We start from the raw sequence: 17,509 nt of genomic DNA on the forward strand, positions 1-17,509 counted from the left end.
TTTACATGTACAAAATTGCTAATGTAATATGAAACAGTCTTACATGCAATGACTAGAGACATACAGTAAAATATACACTTTTAAAAAAAAAAATAAAGACTCAAACATACAAACCAAATTCTAGAACCAAAATAAATACTTGCCTCCACTCTCCTTTCTTGAAGTTTTCTGTAGATTGTATAAATGCTGGGAAAGCTCAGGCAACTTTAACCTCAGAAGGTCTCTGAATACGGCCATATCCACAGACAATGCACGCAGATTATTAGCAAAATAGCTGTTTGGAAGTACTTTATCTATCAGGTAGATCATAACCTGAAAAAGAAAAGGAATTACGATACATATTTCACAAAATGTTGCCTTCTTCAATACATGGAATTTTTTTCTTGAAAATGCAGAGGTTAGAAGCTAAACTTAACTAAGTTTTAGTTACTCTTTCATTATGTGCTTATTTACTATTTGTTCACTGGATAACTGGACTGGTCTACTGAACCTTTACCGCCACGACCCAAGCTCAATGAGCAGAAAATACATCAGTCTTTCAATCAACATTATTAGATACAAAATGAGTAAATAGCACAGTTCAGAACAGAATGGTTAAGACTGAATGTGAACAGGGTTAAGATTAAAAGTTCCAGTCAGAGAGCATTGAAGAAAAAATATACATACACAAAATGCATGCTAAAATATGCATAAAATACACTGCAACCATACATATAACAGAAGCTCCTATAAACGTGAAATATCTGCATATAATATGCAACATTAAAAGGCTGAGAAAAGTTTATTAATGTATTCTAGTATTCATGATAGCAGATGGTAAGTTACCTAACCATTGTCATGGTAACAACTGCAGGTAGATTTGGTACAGAGATGGTGTTTAAGTGCATCTTTGAAGCATTTAATGACTTCTATTTTTTTCGTGTCTGTAGGCAGGTGGTTCCAGGTAGGAGTTCTCAGTTTAGAGAAGGCTCTCTCACCTATAGCAGTTTTAAATGGAGGGTGTATTAGAAAGAACTTGTCCTGTGTACTTCTGAATACACAAGGGTTGTCTTGTAAAGGTAGTTTCAATCAAAGGAGGGCAGTGACCGTGTTTTAGCACCTTGTTAATTAACAGTATTTAGATGTAGCCCTACAATGCACTGAAAGCAATTCAGAATGTTTTAGCAATTGCAATGGTGCATCTGGGGCGTCAGCTAATAGAATGAATCTGAAGGCTTTATTCTCAACAGTTTGTACTCTGAGTATTGTGGGCTAAATGCAAAACTAGAAGAGCAAGGCCACATTCAAGTTTGGGTATAAAACTATTTTTGATAATGGCCCTACAATCAGTGGGTGAAAGGAAGTAACTGATCTTGTAACATAGTTTTAATTGATTGAGCAAGGACTTCATTGCGCACGTGTGATAAATGAAAGGGTAGGGTCAAGTTATTAGGCTTAGGTACCTCTGTTCAGTGACTTTAGGTATTATGTTCCCATTAAGATCCATTAAGAGAATAGGAGGAATCAAGGATAATTTCTTGGCTGTGGCATAGACCACAACATTGGTTTTCTAAGGGTTAATTAGCAGTTTGTCAGTAGTGGACCAGGTACATAAGTGAGTGAAATTGTCCTGTAACTTCATTTGCAGGTCAGACTGACTAGTACTGGATTGCAGAAGCAGCATATCATCTGCATACATAGCGAATTTAATCAGCTGCATACATTGCTAATTTAAGATTTGGTAATTCTAGGGGGAGATCATTAACACAGAGAAGAGAACCTGGAACAGACCCTTGTGGTACACCTGTAAAGTTTACCAGCAGTAGAGGATGAGACATTGCCATAGACTTGGAAGGTCCTGTCTTTTGGACAACTGAGAAACTATAATAGTGTTATCTCCAGATTGAGTCTTTTCAGCTTGTTGAGAACAAGGATATGGTTGAACACTTCAAAAGCCCTTGCCATGCCAACAAAGAGACCTGCAGTAATAAGTCTGTCATTCAGGTTGCAATAATTTTTTTTTTCAACAAGAGACATCTTTATTAAATTATCACTTATAACAGACAATCATACATTATATATGAAAAAAGCAGACTGACAATCTTAGTTGCAAGCATTATACATCACAAATTGTATCAACAATTTTAGTTGCAAACATTATACATCACTTATCTACTGAATCATCGTCAGTCAGACATTACATAGCTCATTCAAATCCTGCCTTCTTTTAAACCTCATTCCTACCCTTTTCTGAAGATCCCAATTCCGTTTATCATCTCTCTGTTGATATATTAACTACTTCTAGTACAGTTGGGTTTACATTTTGATTTCCATTTCTTCCAAATTACTTTTCTGGCTGCCACCATAATTAGACTCAGGAAGGCCTTACTCTGTCTTCGCAATTCCAATTCTGTATCATAGCTCAGAAAAATAATTTCCCTAGTTAAACCAATTTGCTCACCCAGTATCTCTGACAGAGTTGCCTGCAGGGAATCTTTAAATCTGCCAAATCATTACACTCCCAGAAAATATTTTCCCATTACCTCTTTCTTCCACATCACACCTCCAACATTTGCAGTCTATCTGAGGAAAATTTTTCTGGAGTCTTCTTGGGGTATGAAAATACCTCTGTAAACATTTCCAAGCAAAAATCCCAAATCTTCTAGGTTTTGTTACATATCTTGGATTGATTTTTATAGTTATCATGCAATATTTTATTTGCTTTACTAATAATTCACTTTTTAACAGCAGCTTCTGTTCTAGATTCTACTAAAACTTTACCAGTGTTGGTCTTTCATTTAGGACCCCCTATTTCTTTCTCCTTGTGTACAATCTGATATCTGTCCTTGATAGGGAAGGCAATATCTTAACTTACAGTCCAAATAAATTTCTTGGTCTCTTAACATTCTATGACCTTTCCAGCTCTAGTTATTTTCTCCCAATACCTTGATTAATTTGCCAGTTTTCTCCAATTCCATTCCCTCTCTCATTGTCTGTACTTCTAATTTCCAGTCATCCCTATCAGCAGAATCTCTTTTCTCCATTCCCTTGTTGGCTTAGTTCTTCGAATACCTTTTGCTACTTTATGAATATAATATGTTGTATGATTATTGCTATTTTCCTTAAAGGTTGCATCCAAAATCCCAGTCTCTGCTTGTTTCTTGAGCTTCACCCTATTTTATCATCATCCCTTTCCACTTTGAATTATACATTTCTGCTTGTGCTACGTATAGGAGCATTACCTGTGTAGCTCTGAAATACCCCTTCAAACCAGTTAATCCCAATTCACCTTGTTCTATTGGAAGAATCAGCTTACCCTACTTGATTCTTGCAGTCTTCCCCTCTCAGATAAAATCCAAGTCTTTATAACTGCTATCCACAACTTCTCAGGTTGATAAAAATAGGCCTGCCCTGTGTATAAGACTAAGGGGATTAAAAACATTTTTAACTGCTTGTATCTTACTATCCACATCCATATAACAGCGCTATCAGTTTCTTAGTTTTTGTACATCTTTTGTTTGCTCTATTCCCACATATCCTTAGCTGCCACACCAGAATAATTTTTAATCCATATTCCTAAGCACTTAATTTTATAAGCCGCGGTGGTGCAGCAGTAGCATTGTCATGTCACCTCACAGCAAGAGGTTCTCCCGTTCGATTCTCGGCTGGAGCACCTTCTGTGTGGAGTCTGCATGTCCTCCCAGCATTCAAAAGACATGCGTGAATGGGCATGCCTTCATTGAAGGTTGGGCTGGCACCTCTGCACCATAAAAAAAAAAATCGACTAGCAATCATTAGCGGGCTGGAGTTCCACTGTGGTGACCCCTAACTGGGAAAAGCCGAAAGAAAAAAAACAACTCATAAGTACTTAATTTTATCATATCCCTATACATATTGATATTGCTGAACCAATTTGTGTGTGGATATATAATTTACTGCCATTGCCTTTGTTTTAACTTCATTAATTTTGCATCCCGAAAATATTTGAAACTGTCTCAAAATGTTCCACAACATTGAAATGTCCTTTTCAGTTTTTTTATCAGGTATAAAATAATATCTTCAAATAGAGCCAGCATTTCTTGACTACCACACCATTTATATCCTTGAATTTCTGAGTCCCTTATTTTCTTTGCCCACAGTTTTAAATATAATGCAAACAACAAAGGGGAAAGAGAACACCCCTGCCTGGTTCCTCTGCTCAAGCAAATTATCAGAGAGGAAACCACCCACTTAAATTTTCACCTGTGATCCTTCATATATCCTCCTACCCAACCTTATAATTTTATCAGGGAATGCAAATGCTTCCATTACCCTGCTAATAAAGTCCCAGCTTGCTCTGTCAAATACTTTCTCTGCATTGGAGACCCACCATCAACAGTGGTATTTTCTTACATTTTGCTTCTATCTGGATCATCAATGTTCTGTTAATGTTGTTAAATGTTTGCCTCCCCTCGACAAATCATACTGATCCATATCAATTTCCGCATCACTTTTGCCATTCTTTTAGCCATTATAGACAAAAACACTTTATAATCATGGTTTAGTATTGAAAGCTTGTATGAAGCTGGATCTGATGGGTATTTACCTTCTTAGGGTATTACAGCTGCCACCATTTTATTCCACGATGTTGGTACTTCTCCTCCTCTTAAAATACTGTTAAACAAAATCTTCCAGATTTTTATCATTTTTTTTCCCTCCTAGCTTCCAAACTTCTGCAGGATTTCAGTCTACTCCTGGGCACTTTCCTGTGTATTGATTATATATCACCATTTTTATCTTGTCTCCTCTTATCCTGTTAGTAATTGAGCCTCGTAATAAGAGAATTCCACAGTAAAAGACCACCAACCAACAAAGTTTGTTGAAAACTGTCTTTAATAGACATAACAAGGATGAAGAAACGAACAATCCAAATAAAATTGAGCGCTTTCACCTGGTTAATACCAGGCTTTATCAAACGAACAACAATCCAAATAAAATCGAGCGCTTTCGCCTGGTTAATACCAGGCTTTATCAAGATAAATCTTGATAAAGCCTGGCATTAACCAGGCGAAAGTGCTCAATTTTATTTGGATTGTTGTTCGTTTCTTCATCCTTGTTACGTCTATTAAAGACAGTTTTCAACAAACTTTGTTGGTCGGTGGTCTTTTACTGTGGAATTCTCTTATTACTTGGTTTTGTGACAAACAGTAATTGAGCCTCATTTACCTCTAACTTTGGCATATTTAATTCTTCCATGAACATTAGCATTTGTACCTTTTACTGATTTTCATGTTTCTCTGTTTTATACAGACTTTCAGAGTTTCCAAAATACTTCTAATACCTGTACAGGATCTCTTATTATCTTCCTTGTTTTAGGCTCCCTAAGCTTGGTGACATCCATTTCTTTTCGTTGACTGAGTCATTGTGGTAAACGTTTTTGTGCTCTAGAATTATCACAGAACAGCAGTCTTTCTAAACCCATACATATTATCAAGGTAATCCCTTATTTATTTCCTTATTTAGTTCCTCACTAAAAGAATACAGGGCGCAAGTAAAATGTCCTATGTAGACCGCCTCAAGGCCCTATCTCTGTATTCTGTCTCCTACAGGCTTTTGAGAGGAGATCTATGCCTGACATACAGGGCATTGTCAGACCCCACAATGGCGGACTTCCTGCATATTCACAAAACAAACAGCACCAGAATTACCCATTCTAACCTTGCCCGAGATAAAAACAGGACCCGCAGGAGAGAGAGATGTATCCCAGACACTAACCCATCTATGGAACAGGCTCCCCATCCATATAAAGCAGAGTTCCTTCCATAACTCAATTCAAGTGCATCTTGGACAACTGCATGGGAAACCTGAAATTCATCCCTGGTTTGGTACCTATGTCTCTAATGGATGAAAGTAACCTGTAAATGGTTCATCTCCCAGGCCCAATCTTACACTTATCAAGGGTATCAGAACTTGTCAGAGATTTGGGACGCATGGCTAGGCTTAAAAAGGCCCTTGTGATCATTAGCCTAGTAAACACCTATGAGGGTTGGGAGGGTGGCCTAATGGTTAAGGTGTTTGCCTTACAAACACAAGGTGCAGGGTTTGAGTCTCACAAGGGATAATTGGCTAGGCTTAAAATGGCTCGCAAGGGCAGTTAGCTTAGTACTAATCTATGAACCTATGAACTAGGGTTACCACCTGTCCCACTTTGCGAGGGACAGTCCCTCTTTGGGCGGTTGTGTCCTAACCAAATATATTAAACGTGGCAAATGTCCTGAGATTGTAGGACATAATTATGTCCCATATGTAATGTAATAGTTGCATACAATAGTTCTTTCTGTATCTAAAATACCTACAAGAAACAGGATAAGCAACTAAACTGCTACAAGAATAAGCTTATATTTAGGCAAGAAAGGAAAGTTCTATCCCTTGTACTGACCGTGGGTTTGTGTCGGCCTATAAAATCTGATGCGTGTCCCGAAAATGTCCCACTATGGCCATATGAAAAGATGGCAACCCTACTATGAACCCATTTTCTGTTTAGCATTTTGCAGTTGCTCCTCTTCTTGTTCTATGAGATTTCCCCTATTCTGCAATACTTTTACATTTGGCAGTCCCTCTAAATAATTCTTGTTACTTCTTAAACATAGCTCCCTTTCATTTATTTTATCCCACTCCCTAGCTATATTTTCACAAGCAATTTCTATCTTCTCTAATAGTTCTTGAATAATAATAAGGTTGCCTCGCCTCGCAATTCTGAAAATGCTGGCAGTTCCGGTTTGAATGTACCTGTGGATTCAGCTCTCCCTAGGCTACAAGGTAATACCTCTGGATCGCAGGATCGAGGTAATGTAGCAACAGGGTTTTTTTGTCCAACATACCTGGTGGATCTAGGAGGCCTTCATCTGGTTTACCTGGTTTGGATGTTCGTTCTTCACCGAATGGTGGGAGCTCGTCGGAAAGATGCTTAAATGCTAACGCCAGCGCTAACTTCAACCATAACAGTGAGACAGTGAGTACCTCCTTTGCCATTCCTATTTTAAATGAATGGCTTAAGGACTTGACTTTTTGCTTTGACACTAACTCACAAATACCCAATGCATCGGGTATTACAGTGGTTGAAACTAACTTAATTAATAACTTAAAAATATTTGATACGAAGATGTTCTGTTTTAAGAAACTACAACTTGAAGTGCAATACTTGAATGACTGCATTAAAAGGCAACAAGTTCCAAAGGGACTTGGGCAATGGCGGTATCCCTCGGGCTTGGTCCCGAACTCTGTTTTCCATAAGGAATTGCTCAGCTTATTCGACCACCAAGGGGTTGAATTTATGCATGCTTTGGTAAAGAACTATTGTGATGAAATGGAAACTTTAAAAACAGAACTTGCTGAATTGGATCTAATTATTCGTTCGGACAATTACTTTATATGCTACAAATATGATTTTGTACACATTTTTTCTAGTATTGATAATGCCCTATCTTAAATTAAGGACAACAAAATGAAGATATTGAATAGGGATTTTGTAGCCTATGGAAAAGGTTTAGCCTATCCTTTACCCCCCTCTAATGTGAATCCGAATATTACTATAGGGTTAAATAATGGTTTGGCTGGGCTGAATAATAATGATAATAATGATGAAAATGTTGTTAATGATGACAGTGTTTTTAATAATGAAATGCCTACTGAAGGTTCTACTGTAAGAAGGAGTGATAGGCTTGCTAATAGATGCCCCAATAACAATGTTAATAATAATAATAACCCTAATATGGAAGGATTGGGTTCTTCTCAGGGTTTTCAGAACACCAAGAAGGTGAAAAATGGGGGACAACAAAACCGTCCCCAACAACAACAACATTGGAAAAGGAAGGGACAAAACAGAAGGAGGAGATAATTGGTCCTTCTGGAATTGTTTGTTGTTTAAATCCTGGCCTATTGATAACCATGAGAATACTGTTAAAGTATTATTTAACAGCACCCAAGATTTTAAGATATATAATTATTATACATTTACACCTGATCCCTTACTTATTGATGTTTTAGCTAAGGGTTTAACATTTGTTCCTTCGTCTCGGGGAGATTTAACTAGAACCATCATTGACCTCAAGTCCTTTGCTATGAAATTAAATTTAAACATTCTGTTGGGGTCAAATTCTAGTTTGATTAAAGATTTCAGAGTTTCTAGTATTTTTAACCCTGTTTTACATCCTCCTTTTTGAAAGAATTTGTGAGAATGACTTTAGGAATGTGTTAAATAACAAAAGGTTTTATAAATCTGAAATGTTTAATTTATCTCAAGCAGAAAGGGAAGTGTTGAAAGACTTAAATTTTGTGGATATACAAATCATAAAACCTGATAAGGGAGTGGTTTGATTTTCATGGATAATAATGATTACTATCATCGTATGTGCCTACTTTTGGATAATGAAGCTTATGTTAAAGTTTCCCTAAATGAAATTAATGGTGCATACCAACGCATTAAGGGATTTATTTTTGGATAGGAGAATTGATTTGGACTTGTTTAATTACCTTTCCATCCCATACCCTTTAACTCCTATGTTATTTGGATTACCTAAAATCCATAAAAATCTTACCAACCCCCATTTTCTCCCTATTATCGATGACAGACAATCTATTACCTATGCTTGTGCCAAATTTGTAGATATTAAACTTAAGGAAGTTTTAAAAAATGAGAGTCAGATATGTAAAGACTCGTGGACCTTTTCAGAAGCAATGAATAAACTTCCTTTTTCTGAAGATTTAAATTTTCTCAGAACTGATGTCCGTGATCTTTATACAGTTATTCCCCAGGATATTGGTTGTGAGTGGTTAAGAGACTTCCTTCTGGAACACCATGTGGAGGGCTCTAGTATTGACCTTATTATTTATTTATTGGAACTCATATTAGAAAATAATTATTTCTTATTTAATAAGGAATACTATTTACAGAAAACGGGTGTTGCCATGGGCTCTCCCTGTGGGGCCACTTTTGCAAATAATGTAATTGCCTATCGGGAGATGCATTTCTTATTTAAGGATACTACTTTTTTAGAAAGGGCAACATGGTACACCCGTTATCTGGACAATATTTTCATTCTTTGGAAAGGTGATGAATCTTCAGCTAGGGCATTTATTGAACGTATTACTAAATTTACTGATTTCTTAAATTTTACTTGGGAATTCCAAATAGGCAACATCTCTTTTTTAGATGTAGAGTTGACTAAAGTCTTTCCTGAGAAAAAATATATTTCAAAACTTTTTAGGAAGTAGACTTATTCAAATGCATTTTTTCATTTTTCTAGCTGCCATCCTTTTGCCCAAAAGAGGAGTGTGGTTAAGGGTCAATTAGTTCAGGCAGCTAGGATGGTTTCTTTGGAAGTGGATTTCTTAGATGAATGCAATTTTCTGAGGAAGATGTTTATAAAACGTGGTTACCCTAGGAATTTATTACATGACCTTATTGAGCAAGTATATAACAAGCGCTTGGAAGTTTTTTAAACCATTGTTGTCTGCTGATGAGGAGTTGGGTGTAGATTTAGTTGATGGTGACCATCTTGGTGTTAATGTTGATTCCTTACAGGATAGTAAATTTGATTTGTGTACAGATTCTAATCATGAAAGGTTAGAAATTAATCAAATGGATGCCCCCTCGGAGACTGAATTAGTTAAAATGAGTTTTATTACTACCTTTTCTGTGGATGCACCCCTTCTTAAATCAATTATTATAAAGAATTGGTGCTTCCTTTTAGATGATAATTTTATTAAAAATAATGTAGGTGATGCACCTTGTTTTGTGTTTAGGAGAGGTAGGAATCTAAAAATGATCCTTGAAGGGGGTCACTCAAAACAATATTTTCCCATTGTGGAATATTTAAATGTGAGGCGTGCAGATGGTGTAAACATATTAAAGTTACAAATTCTTTCAATATTGGAAATAGGAAATTCCTTATTAGGGGTAAAGGTCACTGTAATTCAAAAGGGGTTGTTTATCTGGGTTTAGGTAGCTATTGTCCAGCCTTCTATGTAGGCAGAACTGAGAGACTGTTAAAAAATAGGATTTATGAACACATCTATGCAATTGAAAAGTTGATTTTGAATAATGCTCTAGCTAGACATATTAGTTGTTATCCTACACATGAATCTAAATTTTTAGTTATTGAAAAGGTAATGGATAATGCAAGAGGACTTGAATTTGCAAAAATGGACTTGAAATTGGACGAAAAAGAATTAATTTGGCAATTAAAATTAAATGCACTGATTCCCCCAGGATTGAATGATGCTTTGTCTTTTAAAAGTATTCTGAAATTGAAGGCTTTGACCAGATGAAAGGAATGAGTTTGATTTACATTTATATATTAACATAACTGAATATTATTAAGATCATGCTGACATATATGTATTTCTATTTTTATTTATTCTTCTTTTTAATGTTTATTATGATTTGATAACAGAGTAATGTAGGGCTTTTAGCCTTTTAAATGGAGGCTTGGCATTTAATTGTAATGTGATGTCACAACTTGTAAATTTATTTAAGTCATGTATTTTTGTAGTCTGAATTGTCTGAAGAAGTTTGCTCAATCAGTAAACGAAAGCGCTAACCATATTGTTGGATCTGGTGTGGTTTTGTTCCTTTTTTACAAAGTTTTTAGTTCTTCAATAATTTCCAATACCCATTCCTAAAATTCCTCTCTCTTCAACAGATAGAAAGCTCTAGTGCCTCAGTTTTATTTCATTAGTACTGAATTCACATATTCTATACCAAACATTTTTATAAATGTCTTCAAATATCTACCCTCCTTTGTCCTTTGTTATACTTTCCCTTTCGGGCTCTCCAGACACAACTTTGCTGCTGCAAATGAAATTCCAGTCCCCATCTGTAAGTAACATTCCTTGCTGAAAGTGGATTATTTCTCCCAGAATTGAATTTTCTTAAGTTCCATTATAGCTGTTTTAGGTGGAATATAAATACATGCCAGTGTAATCCTCCTCCTCCTCCCATACCGGGGAGTACCCTTAGTACTACAAATCTACAATTACTATCTTTTTTATCCTCTTCTATCACTTTTGGAGCTTCCCTTGCAATTAATATAACTACTCCTCTTTTCTGTTGTCCCGGGTATTCCACTGAATAACCACAGTGAAAACCTTTCTTTATCAAATTCACATGTTCAGTTCTTTCCAAATGTATCGCCTGTAGCATAGCTATTTGCACTCAACTTTTTTTTAACCTAGTTCACTACTTTCTGTTTTGTATTTATCTGTGAGACCACTGCCATTTAAAGACAGTGCATAAAGCATAACTGTATTGGAAGTTATTATTGCCACCTTTTATGCATAACAGCTTTGTTGTTTAATGTCTAGTTCCAGCTTTTCTGTTACATGCATATGCAGCTTGGCAGGTTGATCTTTTATACAGTTGTTTCTTGTCATATCCATTTAAGCCACTGTCACATCTTACAAAACTTTTGTTTTGATGAAAGCCCTCAAAAAAAAAAAAAGCACACCCCCAATACCCCCCGAAACCTATTAACTTAATACTAACAAACAAAACTATATACATCTTCAAATACTACAGTTTTACCCTTCTAATAGGAACAAATGTCCCAAACTGACAGCCACACTCACAAACTTGAGTTAACCTAAAAGACACATGGTACAGCCTGTGCTTCTAAGTGCTGTCTGGTTTTGTCTTCTCTTTATAGCTCTCCCAGCTGGGAATGGTTTCAGAAAACATCATCACCTAGCCATTTGGCTCAAACCACATAACACAGACAATGAATTCCTCCCTCCCAACTATAACATCTTACACTTTGACAGAACACACAAATAAGGTGGAGGTGTAGCTATTACGTACTCTGACCTCCTTACCATAACCCCTCTCACCACCCTACCTCCTCCATCTCTCCCAGCTGAACTCATCACCAACTGCAAACTCAACAAATACAAAACTCTAACAATAGCTGCTATCTACATACCCCCAGGTGATAACATACTCCTTCTTGAAGAAATTCTTCACTGGTTGGCTAACATACCTAATGAAACTGTCATTATTGAAGATGTTAATATTAACTGGCTCACTGTTTCCTCAAACTCCTCACCCACTAGCATTCTTCATGGTTTTACCCAGCTTATCTTCTCTCCTACTTTTATTCACAAATCTACAAACCCTAGCTCCATCATTGACTGGATTCTAGTCTCCCATCCTAACCTCTGTCAACACCCTGAATCCCTCCCAGACTGTATTATCAATCACTCCCCTATACGAATCCTAAGGTCCTCCCCTCACCTCCCCAGACTTCACAAATTCAAAGAATGTCATAAGCTAGCCAACTACAATCCAGAGACCCTTAAAAACCTTCTCTTCTCCATTCACTGGTCCGTTCTCTTCCACCTCCCTTTAGACAAAGCCATCCTCCAATTCAATACTATCTTCCTTAACATTTTAAACTCTTTATACCCCCCAGAATAGTTAGAATCAAATCTTGCTACTCACCTTGGCTCTCCTAGTCTACCAGTGTTATTATCCACAACAGAGACTCTGCCTGGAAACATTGGATAAAAACAAAATCTCTCAACTACTACAACAAATACAGGGAACTTTGCAATCTGGCCAAGAAAAGCATACACTTTGATAAAAAAGTCTACCATAACTCTCTGTCCACACAATCTAGAAGCCCCCAACATGTTTAGAATTCTGTCAACCAAATTCTCCACCCTGGAAACCCTTCCACACCCAACCTCTGCCCCAGTAACACTCCCCAAGAAACTGCAAACACTTTCAACACTTACTACACTGACACCATCAGCAAGCTCATGCCATCCTCTAACCCAACAAATCAATCTCCTCCCACCACTACCACAACTCTGCCTTTTCTCATTAAATACTATACCCACCTGCTATACTAAAAACCTCCTACTCAAAATTAAAGTGTGTTCCCCTTCTGCTGACAACCTGCCCTCTCTGTCTTCCTAAAGGTTGCAGCCAGCTCCCTAGCATATCCAGTTTCCATCCTCATCAATCATTCTATCACCGAATCTAGTGTCCCAACTCTTTGGAAGAAATTTCACACTATACCTATTCACAAAGGGGGCAACTCTGTTGAACTTTCTATTGCCCCATTGCCATACTCTCTCCCCTCTCCAAAATTCTTGAGCACTGTGTGCATAAGCAATTTAGGTCCCATCTCTGTCAAAAACTCCTATCACCCCTACCCAGCATGGCTTCCATCCCCATCACAGCACTACCAACAGCTCTCATCTCCTTTACTAACTCCATCTCCCTAGCCAAAGATAATAAGCTAGTGTCCTGCCTATTCCTAGATTTCTCTAAAGCCTATGACACTGTATCTCACCCTATTAGTCTCTCTAAACTGGCCAAACTTAATCTCTCCCCTTCTACTATCGCTTGGTTTGCTAGCTACCTCTCTAACAGAAAGCAATTGGTCAGATGGCTCAATAGTCACCATTTATCCCCATAAAAATGGGTGTTCTGCAAGGCTCTATTCTTGGTACTCTTCTCTCCAACATCTTTACTAACCAGCTACACACATCCTGTCTCCAATCTTCTCTTATAGAGTATGCTGATGACAACTATTATCTACATTGACAACCCTCCTGACCTGTACACACTCACTCAAACCTCATTCAATCTTGCCAAATCTTGACATTCTAGCAACCAACTGATACTGAACCCAAAAAGATAAAACTTCTCCTATTTCTATCTAAATCTCTTAACCATCTCAAAACCTCTTTCTCAATCTCTTCGCTCATTAACACTACTACTTCACCTGACTCCCATACAAAGCTCCTAGGAGTAATCACTGATGACCAACTTAAATTAGACCTCCATGTACACCATTCTATAAAGAAAACCCACCAAAAACTTGGACTACTCTATAGACACCAAAGGTTCCTTACTCTCAACTCCAGAATTTCACTTTCCCAGACTTTTCTCCTACCTAAGCTCTTCTACTGCTCTCAAACCCTTACTAACCTAGAGTCATCTCTGCTATCTAAACTGGAGACCGCATACAATAAAGTTGCTAGATTCGTAGCTAATATGCCACCTAAATCTCACCACTGTCTTGCTCTTCAAACTCTTAATTAGCTAGAATTTCCCAACCACCTCTTACTGACTCAACTAATCATCATCCACTCTATCCTAAACAAACCATCCTCCTGACCTAGCATATTCTCTCTCATCTCTCTCTCTCTCTCTATAACTCACTATGCTCCCTTAGGAGCTCTGACCTAGGGCTCCTACAAGTCTACAAACCCAAAAAATCACATGGACAAAACCTCTACAGCTACTTTCCAGCACTGGCATGGAATAAGCTTCCTATGTCCCTTAAAAATATGACCCATATACATGTTTTCAAGACCGCCCTCAAAAATCACCTAATTTCTGCCTGGAAATGTAACTGCAACCACCCCACTTAATATTTCCCTTCAGTTCTCCCTCCCTCTCTTCTCACCCTCCTCACTTTCAACTCCTTCCTCTCCCTATTACCCACTACCTAATTCATTTCTTGGCTTGGTACTATTTTTACTACCTACTTCTCACCTTACTCCTGCCAAGCCTTAACGCTATACTTTTTTGATACTTCATATTTCTCTCGCTCCATGTTATCTTGCAGCATAGTAGCTAACACTTGATCCTAGACATATCTCCTCTTCCTCATCTCTCCTTGGTCTTGCTAACCACTTCTATACTCACTTCTTATCTTCTTCTGCCCTACTTACAGAGTTATTTTTTAATTATGTTCTAAGTTCCAATCATGTTAAAATATTATACTGCTTATACTTTTTCTCAAAACAATAATTTAAGTATGTAACTGAGAATTTATATGTTTTATTACTATTCATATAATTATTGTTCTTTGGAGCTTTTCTCCCCTGGCCTCTGGTGAAAAAGGGCGCAACCTCAGAAGGACTAACCCGGTCAACAAATGGCAAATAAATAAATAGATTCTTTTTATCAGACTGTCTCCATGGAGACATGAGGACCAGATACAGAACTGCTACTAAGCATACATTTGTTTGCTAGAAAAAAAGCTTATATTCAATGCTCTTTTTCATTTACTTGCCTTCTCTTAAAACTTATTAGATCAAGCTAAGGGCCTTAATCCAGTCATTCTCCTATGCAGGAATGGGAAAATACATACATTTTTCTTTTATCATGCTCTTTTGACCAGATTTTGCTTCATTTTTATTTTACACTGCAGTTCCTACATTTCTGAAAACCCAACAAGGAGAAAGAAAAGAAGGGAGGAAAAAAAAAGGAGCACCTGTTTACATTACTATCCCAATTACACTTAAAAATAACTGAAAAAAAGAAGTTATGTACTCACCATAACATTCCATCTGTGTTGCCCATTTTCATTCTTCCTCAACGATTGGGTTCAGATCCGATCCTTGGATCTGACTCGGCCTTTACTTAAGCTCGTGGCCACCAAATACTCCTGAGCTCCTCCTTTTCCCATAATGCACCAACCCTAACATCCTCAGATCTCGTTTGCCACTTTAGAGTGAAGATGTAGTCGCCTTTGGCTCTTGAGCTAAATTAATGATTGCTTTCAGATAAGTGATTTTTTCTGCTATTAATCTCTTTTACTTTGTACCTCTCTTTCTACTCATTGAGTGTATTCTCTTTTTAATATTGCTGTTATTTTCAATACTTTTAACCAGTGGCGGTTGGTGACTTCAAATTAAAGGGGGGGGCTGCAGGAAACAGCTGAATGGGTGGGGCCAATAGGAAGGGGTGTGGCCAACTACGAAGGGGTGGAGCTATGCTCAAAACCACAACTGGAACTTTAAATATGCTGCCCTGGGTGCCAAACCATCAATATGAGAGTCCAATCAAGACAAAATGAAGTGTATTAGAAAAAAATATTTCAATGCATTGGCTACATGATAGCTTACTTAATATTTAGATGGAAACACAAAGGTTGTGAGGCATGAAAAAATAAAAACATTACCGTAATGCCAGTCAAGGGCGGTGGTACTGCAGTTAGCATTGCTGCCTCACAGCAAGAGGTTCTCTGGTTCGATCCTCGGCTGTGCGGAGTCTGCATGTCCTCTGTGGTCACGTGGGTTTCCTCTGGGTGCTCTGTTTTCCTCCCACCTATGCTGTAGGTGGACTGGACACAATGAATTGTCCCTAGGTGTGTGTGTGTGTGTGTGCGTTGTGTGTCTTCTGTGGAAGGTTGGGCACCGGGCTAGCAACTCAACACCGTAAAACTCCACTGCCAATCATGAGCAGACAGGTGATCCGCTGTGGCGACCACTAACCGGGAAAAGCTGAAAGAAAAAGAAGACTGGAATGCCAGCCAAAATCAAGTATAAAAAAAACAAGCAGCACTAAACTCAAACCACTTCTCCTTGCACTGCAGTTCTAATTATAATTTATATTCAGCTTTATAAATTTACCAAATAACATGCTGAAAGTAGCACTCTCTGCGATTCCCTCACTTGTAAAAATGTTTCTTATCCAAAAAAGACCTGCTGCCTGACAACTATCTACTTGTTCCATGGGGAAGACATGATCAAAGTAAAAAATGAACAGCAAACAAGAAACAAGCGCAAGATAAATTGCTTAAAGGATTACTGCACAAGTTATGGACCATACCACACATGACAGGATTGGCATTCTGTTTAGTTTACAGGTAAAGCTTACAAAGATGACTGCAAGTCTCCAACAAATGTAATGAGCTTCTGAAAATACTGTAATCATGTCCTTTATTACAAATACTGTCATATGCATTTCAATACCCAAGGCTTATACATTATCTAGTTATGCAAATATTCTCTGCATGGCAACAATAAAAAAGGCTTTCAATGTTGGTAATTCTTTAACAGTATGCTTATTAAAGCTTACTTGCATCTTACAATCTCCGACAAGCTTACCTGATGGTCATTAAAGCATTGTTATTTAAACACAGAGCAACAGGGCACTGCGTCAGCATGCATTTTCTGAATAATAAGAAGCATAAATCAACAGTATAAAAATAAGACAGAAACCAGAACATTATGCAAAATCAAGGACAGAATAAAAGCCACTGCCTTACTTGTGTCTGCCTTAGATAGGAGAATACTCTGCACACTTTCACTGCATAATTGCTCCTTGCCTTGCTTGGACACATCAAGGGTCACTACATGGGGGACTGGGGTGCAACAAGTACGACGGTGATGGCTCTGACACTCGCACCGCTCAACCTCAGAGCAAGAAATCTGGACAAAGCCATGCACAGAAGTAGGACACAGGCCCAAAAATAGGGACAATTTTTAAATATTGCTCTTATAAACTTAAAAAGATAATAGAATAGTAGTAGGTCTTGCATTAGTATGAATTTTCTGAAAGGTAAGAAATCTGAAACTCAAATGTCTATTATTTTCTAACTTCAGTTTTTAATAATTTGCCACTAATTTGCCAGAAAACCACAATTTTATGAAAAACGGACCAAATATGTGAAGCAAAAATATAAAATTGCCACACAATACAGCTGGGAACCTGTCAAAGAAGGGGCATCTTTTTAATATTGGCACTGTT

General features: G+C 37.5%; 1 protein-coding gene across 4 annotated transcripts in view; it reads right to left on the reverse strand.

Moving 5' to 3' along the window:
* TBC1D30 (TBC1 domain family member 30) overlaps nucleotides 1–17,509 on the reverse strand; it is a 1,459,252-nt gene that overhangs the window by 544,003 nt on the left and 897,740 nt on the right. For all 4 annotated transcript variants that reach the window (XM_044088056.1, XM_044088057.1, XM_044088058.1 and 1 more), the window contains one exon: nucleotides 144–312. In XM_044088056.1, the coding sequence (XP_043943991.1) occupies nucleotides 144–312 (169 nt within the window). The remainder of the gene's footprint in view (nucleotides 1–143; nucleotides 313–17,509) is intronic.

This window comes from Protopterus annectens, chromosome 11.part0, assembly GCF_019279795.1.
Source record: "Protopterus annectens isolate FY-2018-M chromosome 11.part0, PAN1.0, whole genome shotgun sequence".
NCBI lineage: Eukaryota > Metazoa > Chordata > Ceratodontiformes > Protopteridae > Protopterus > Protopterus annectens.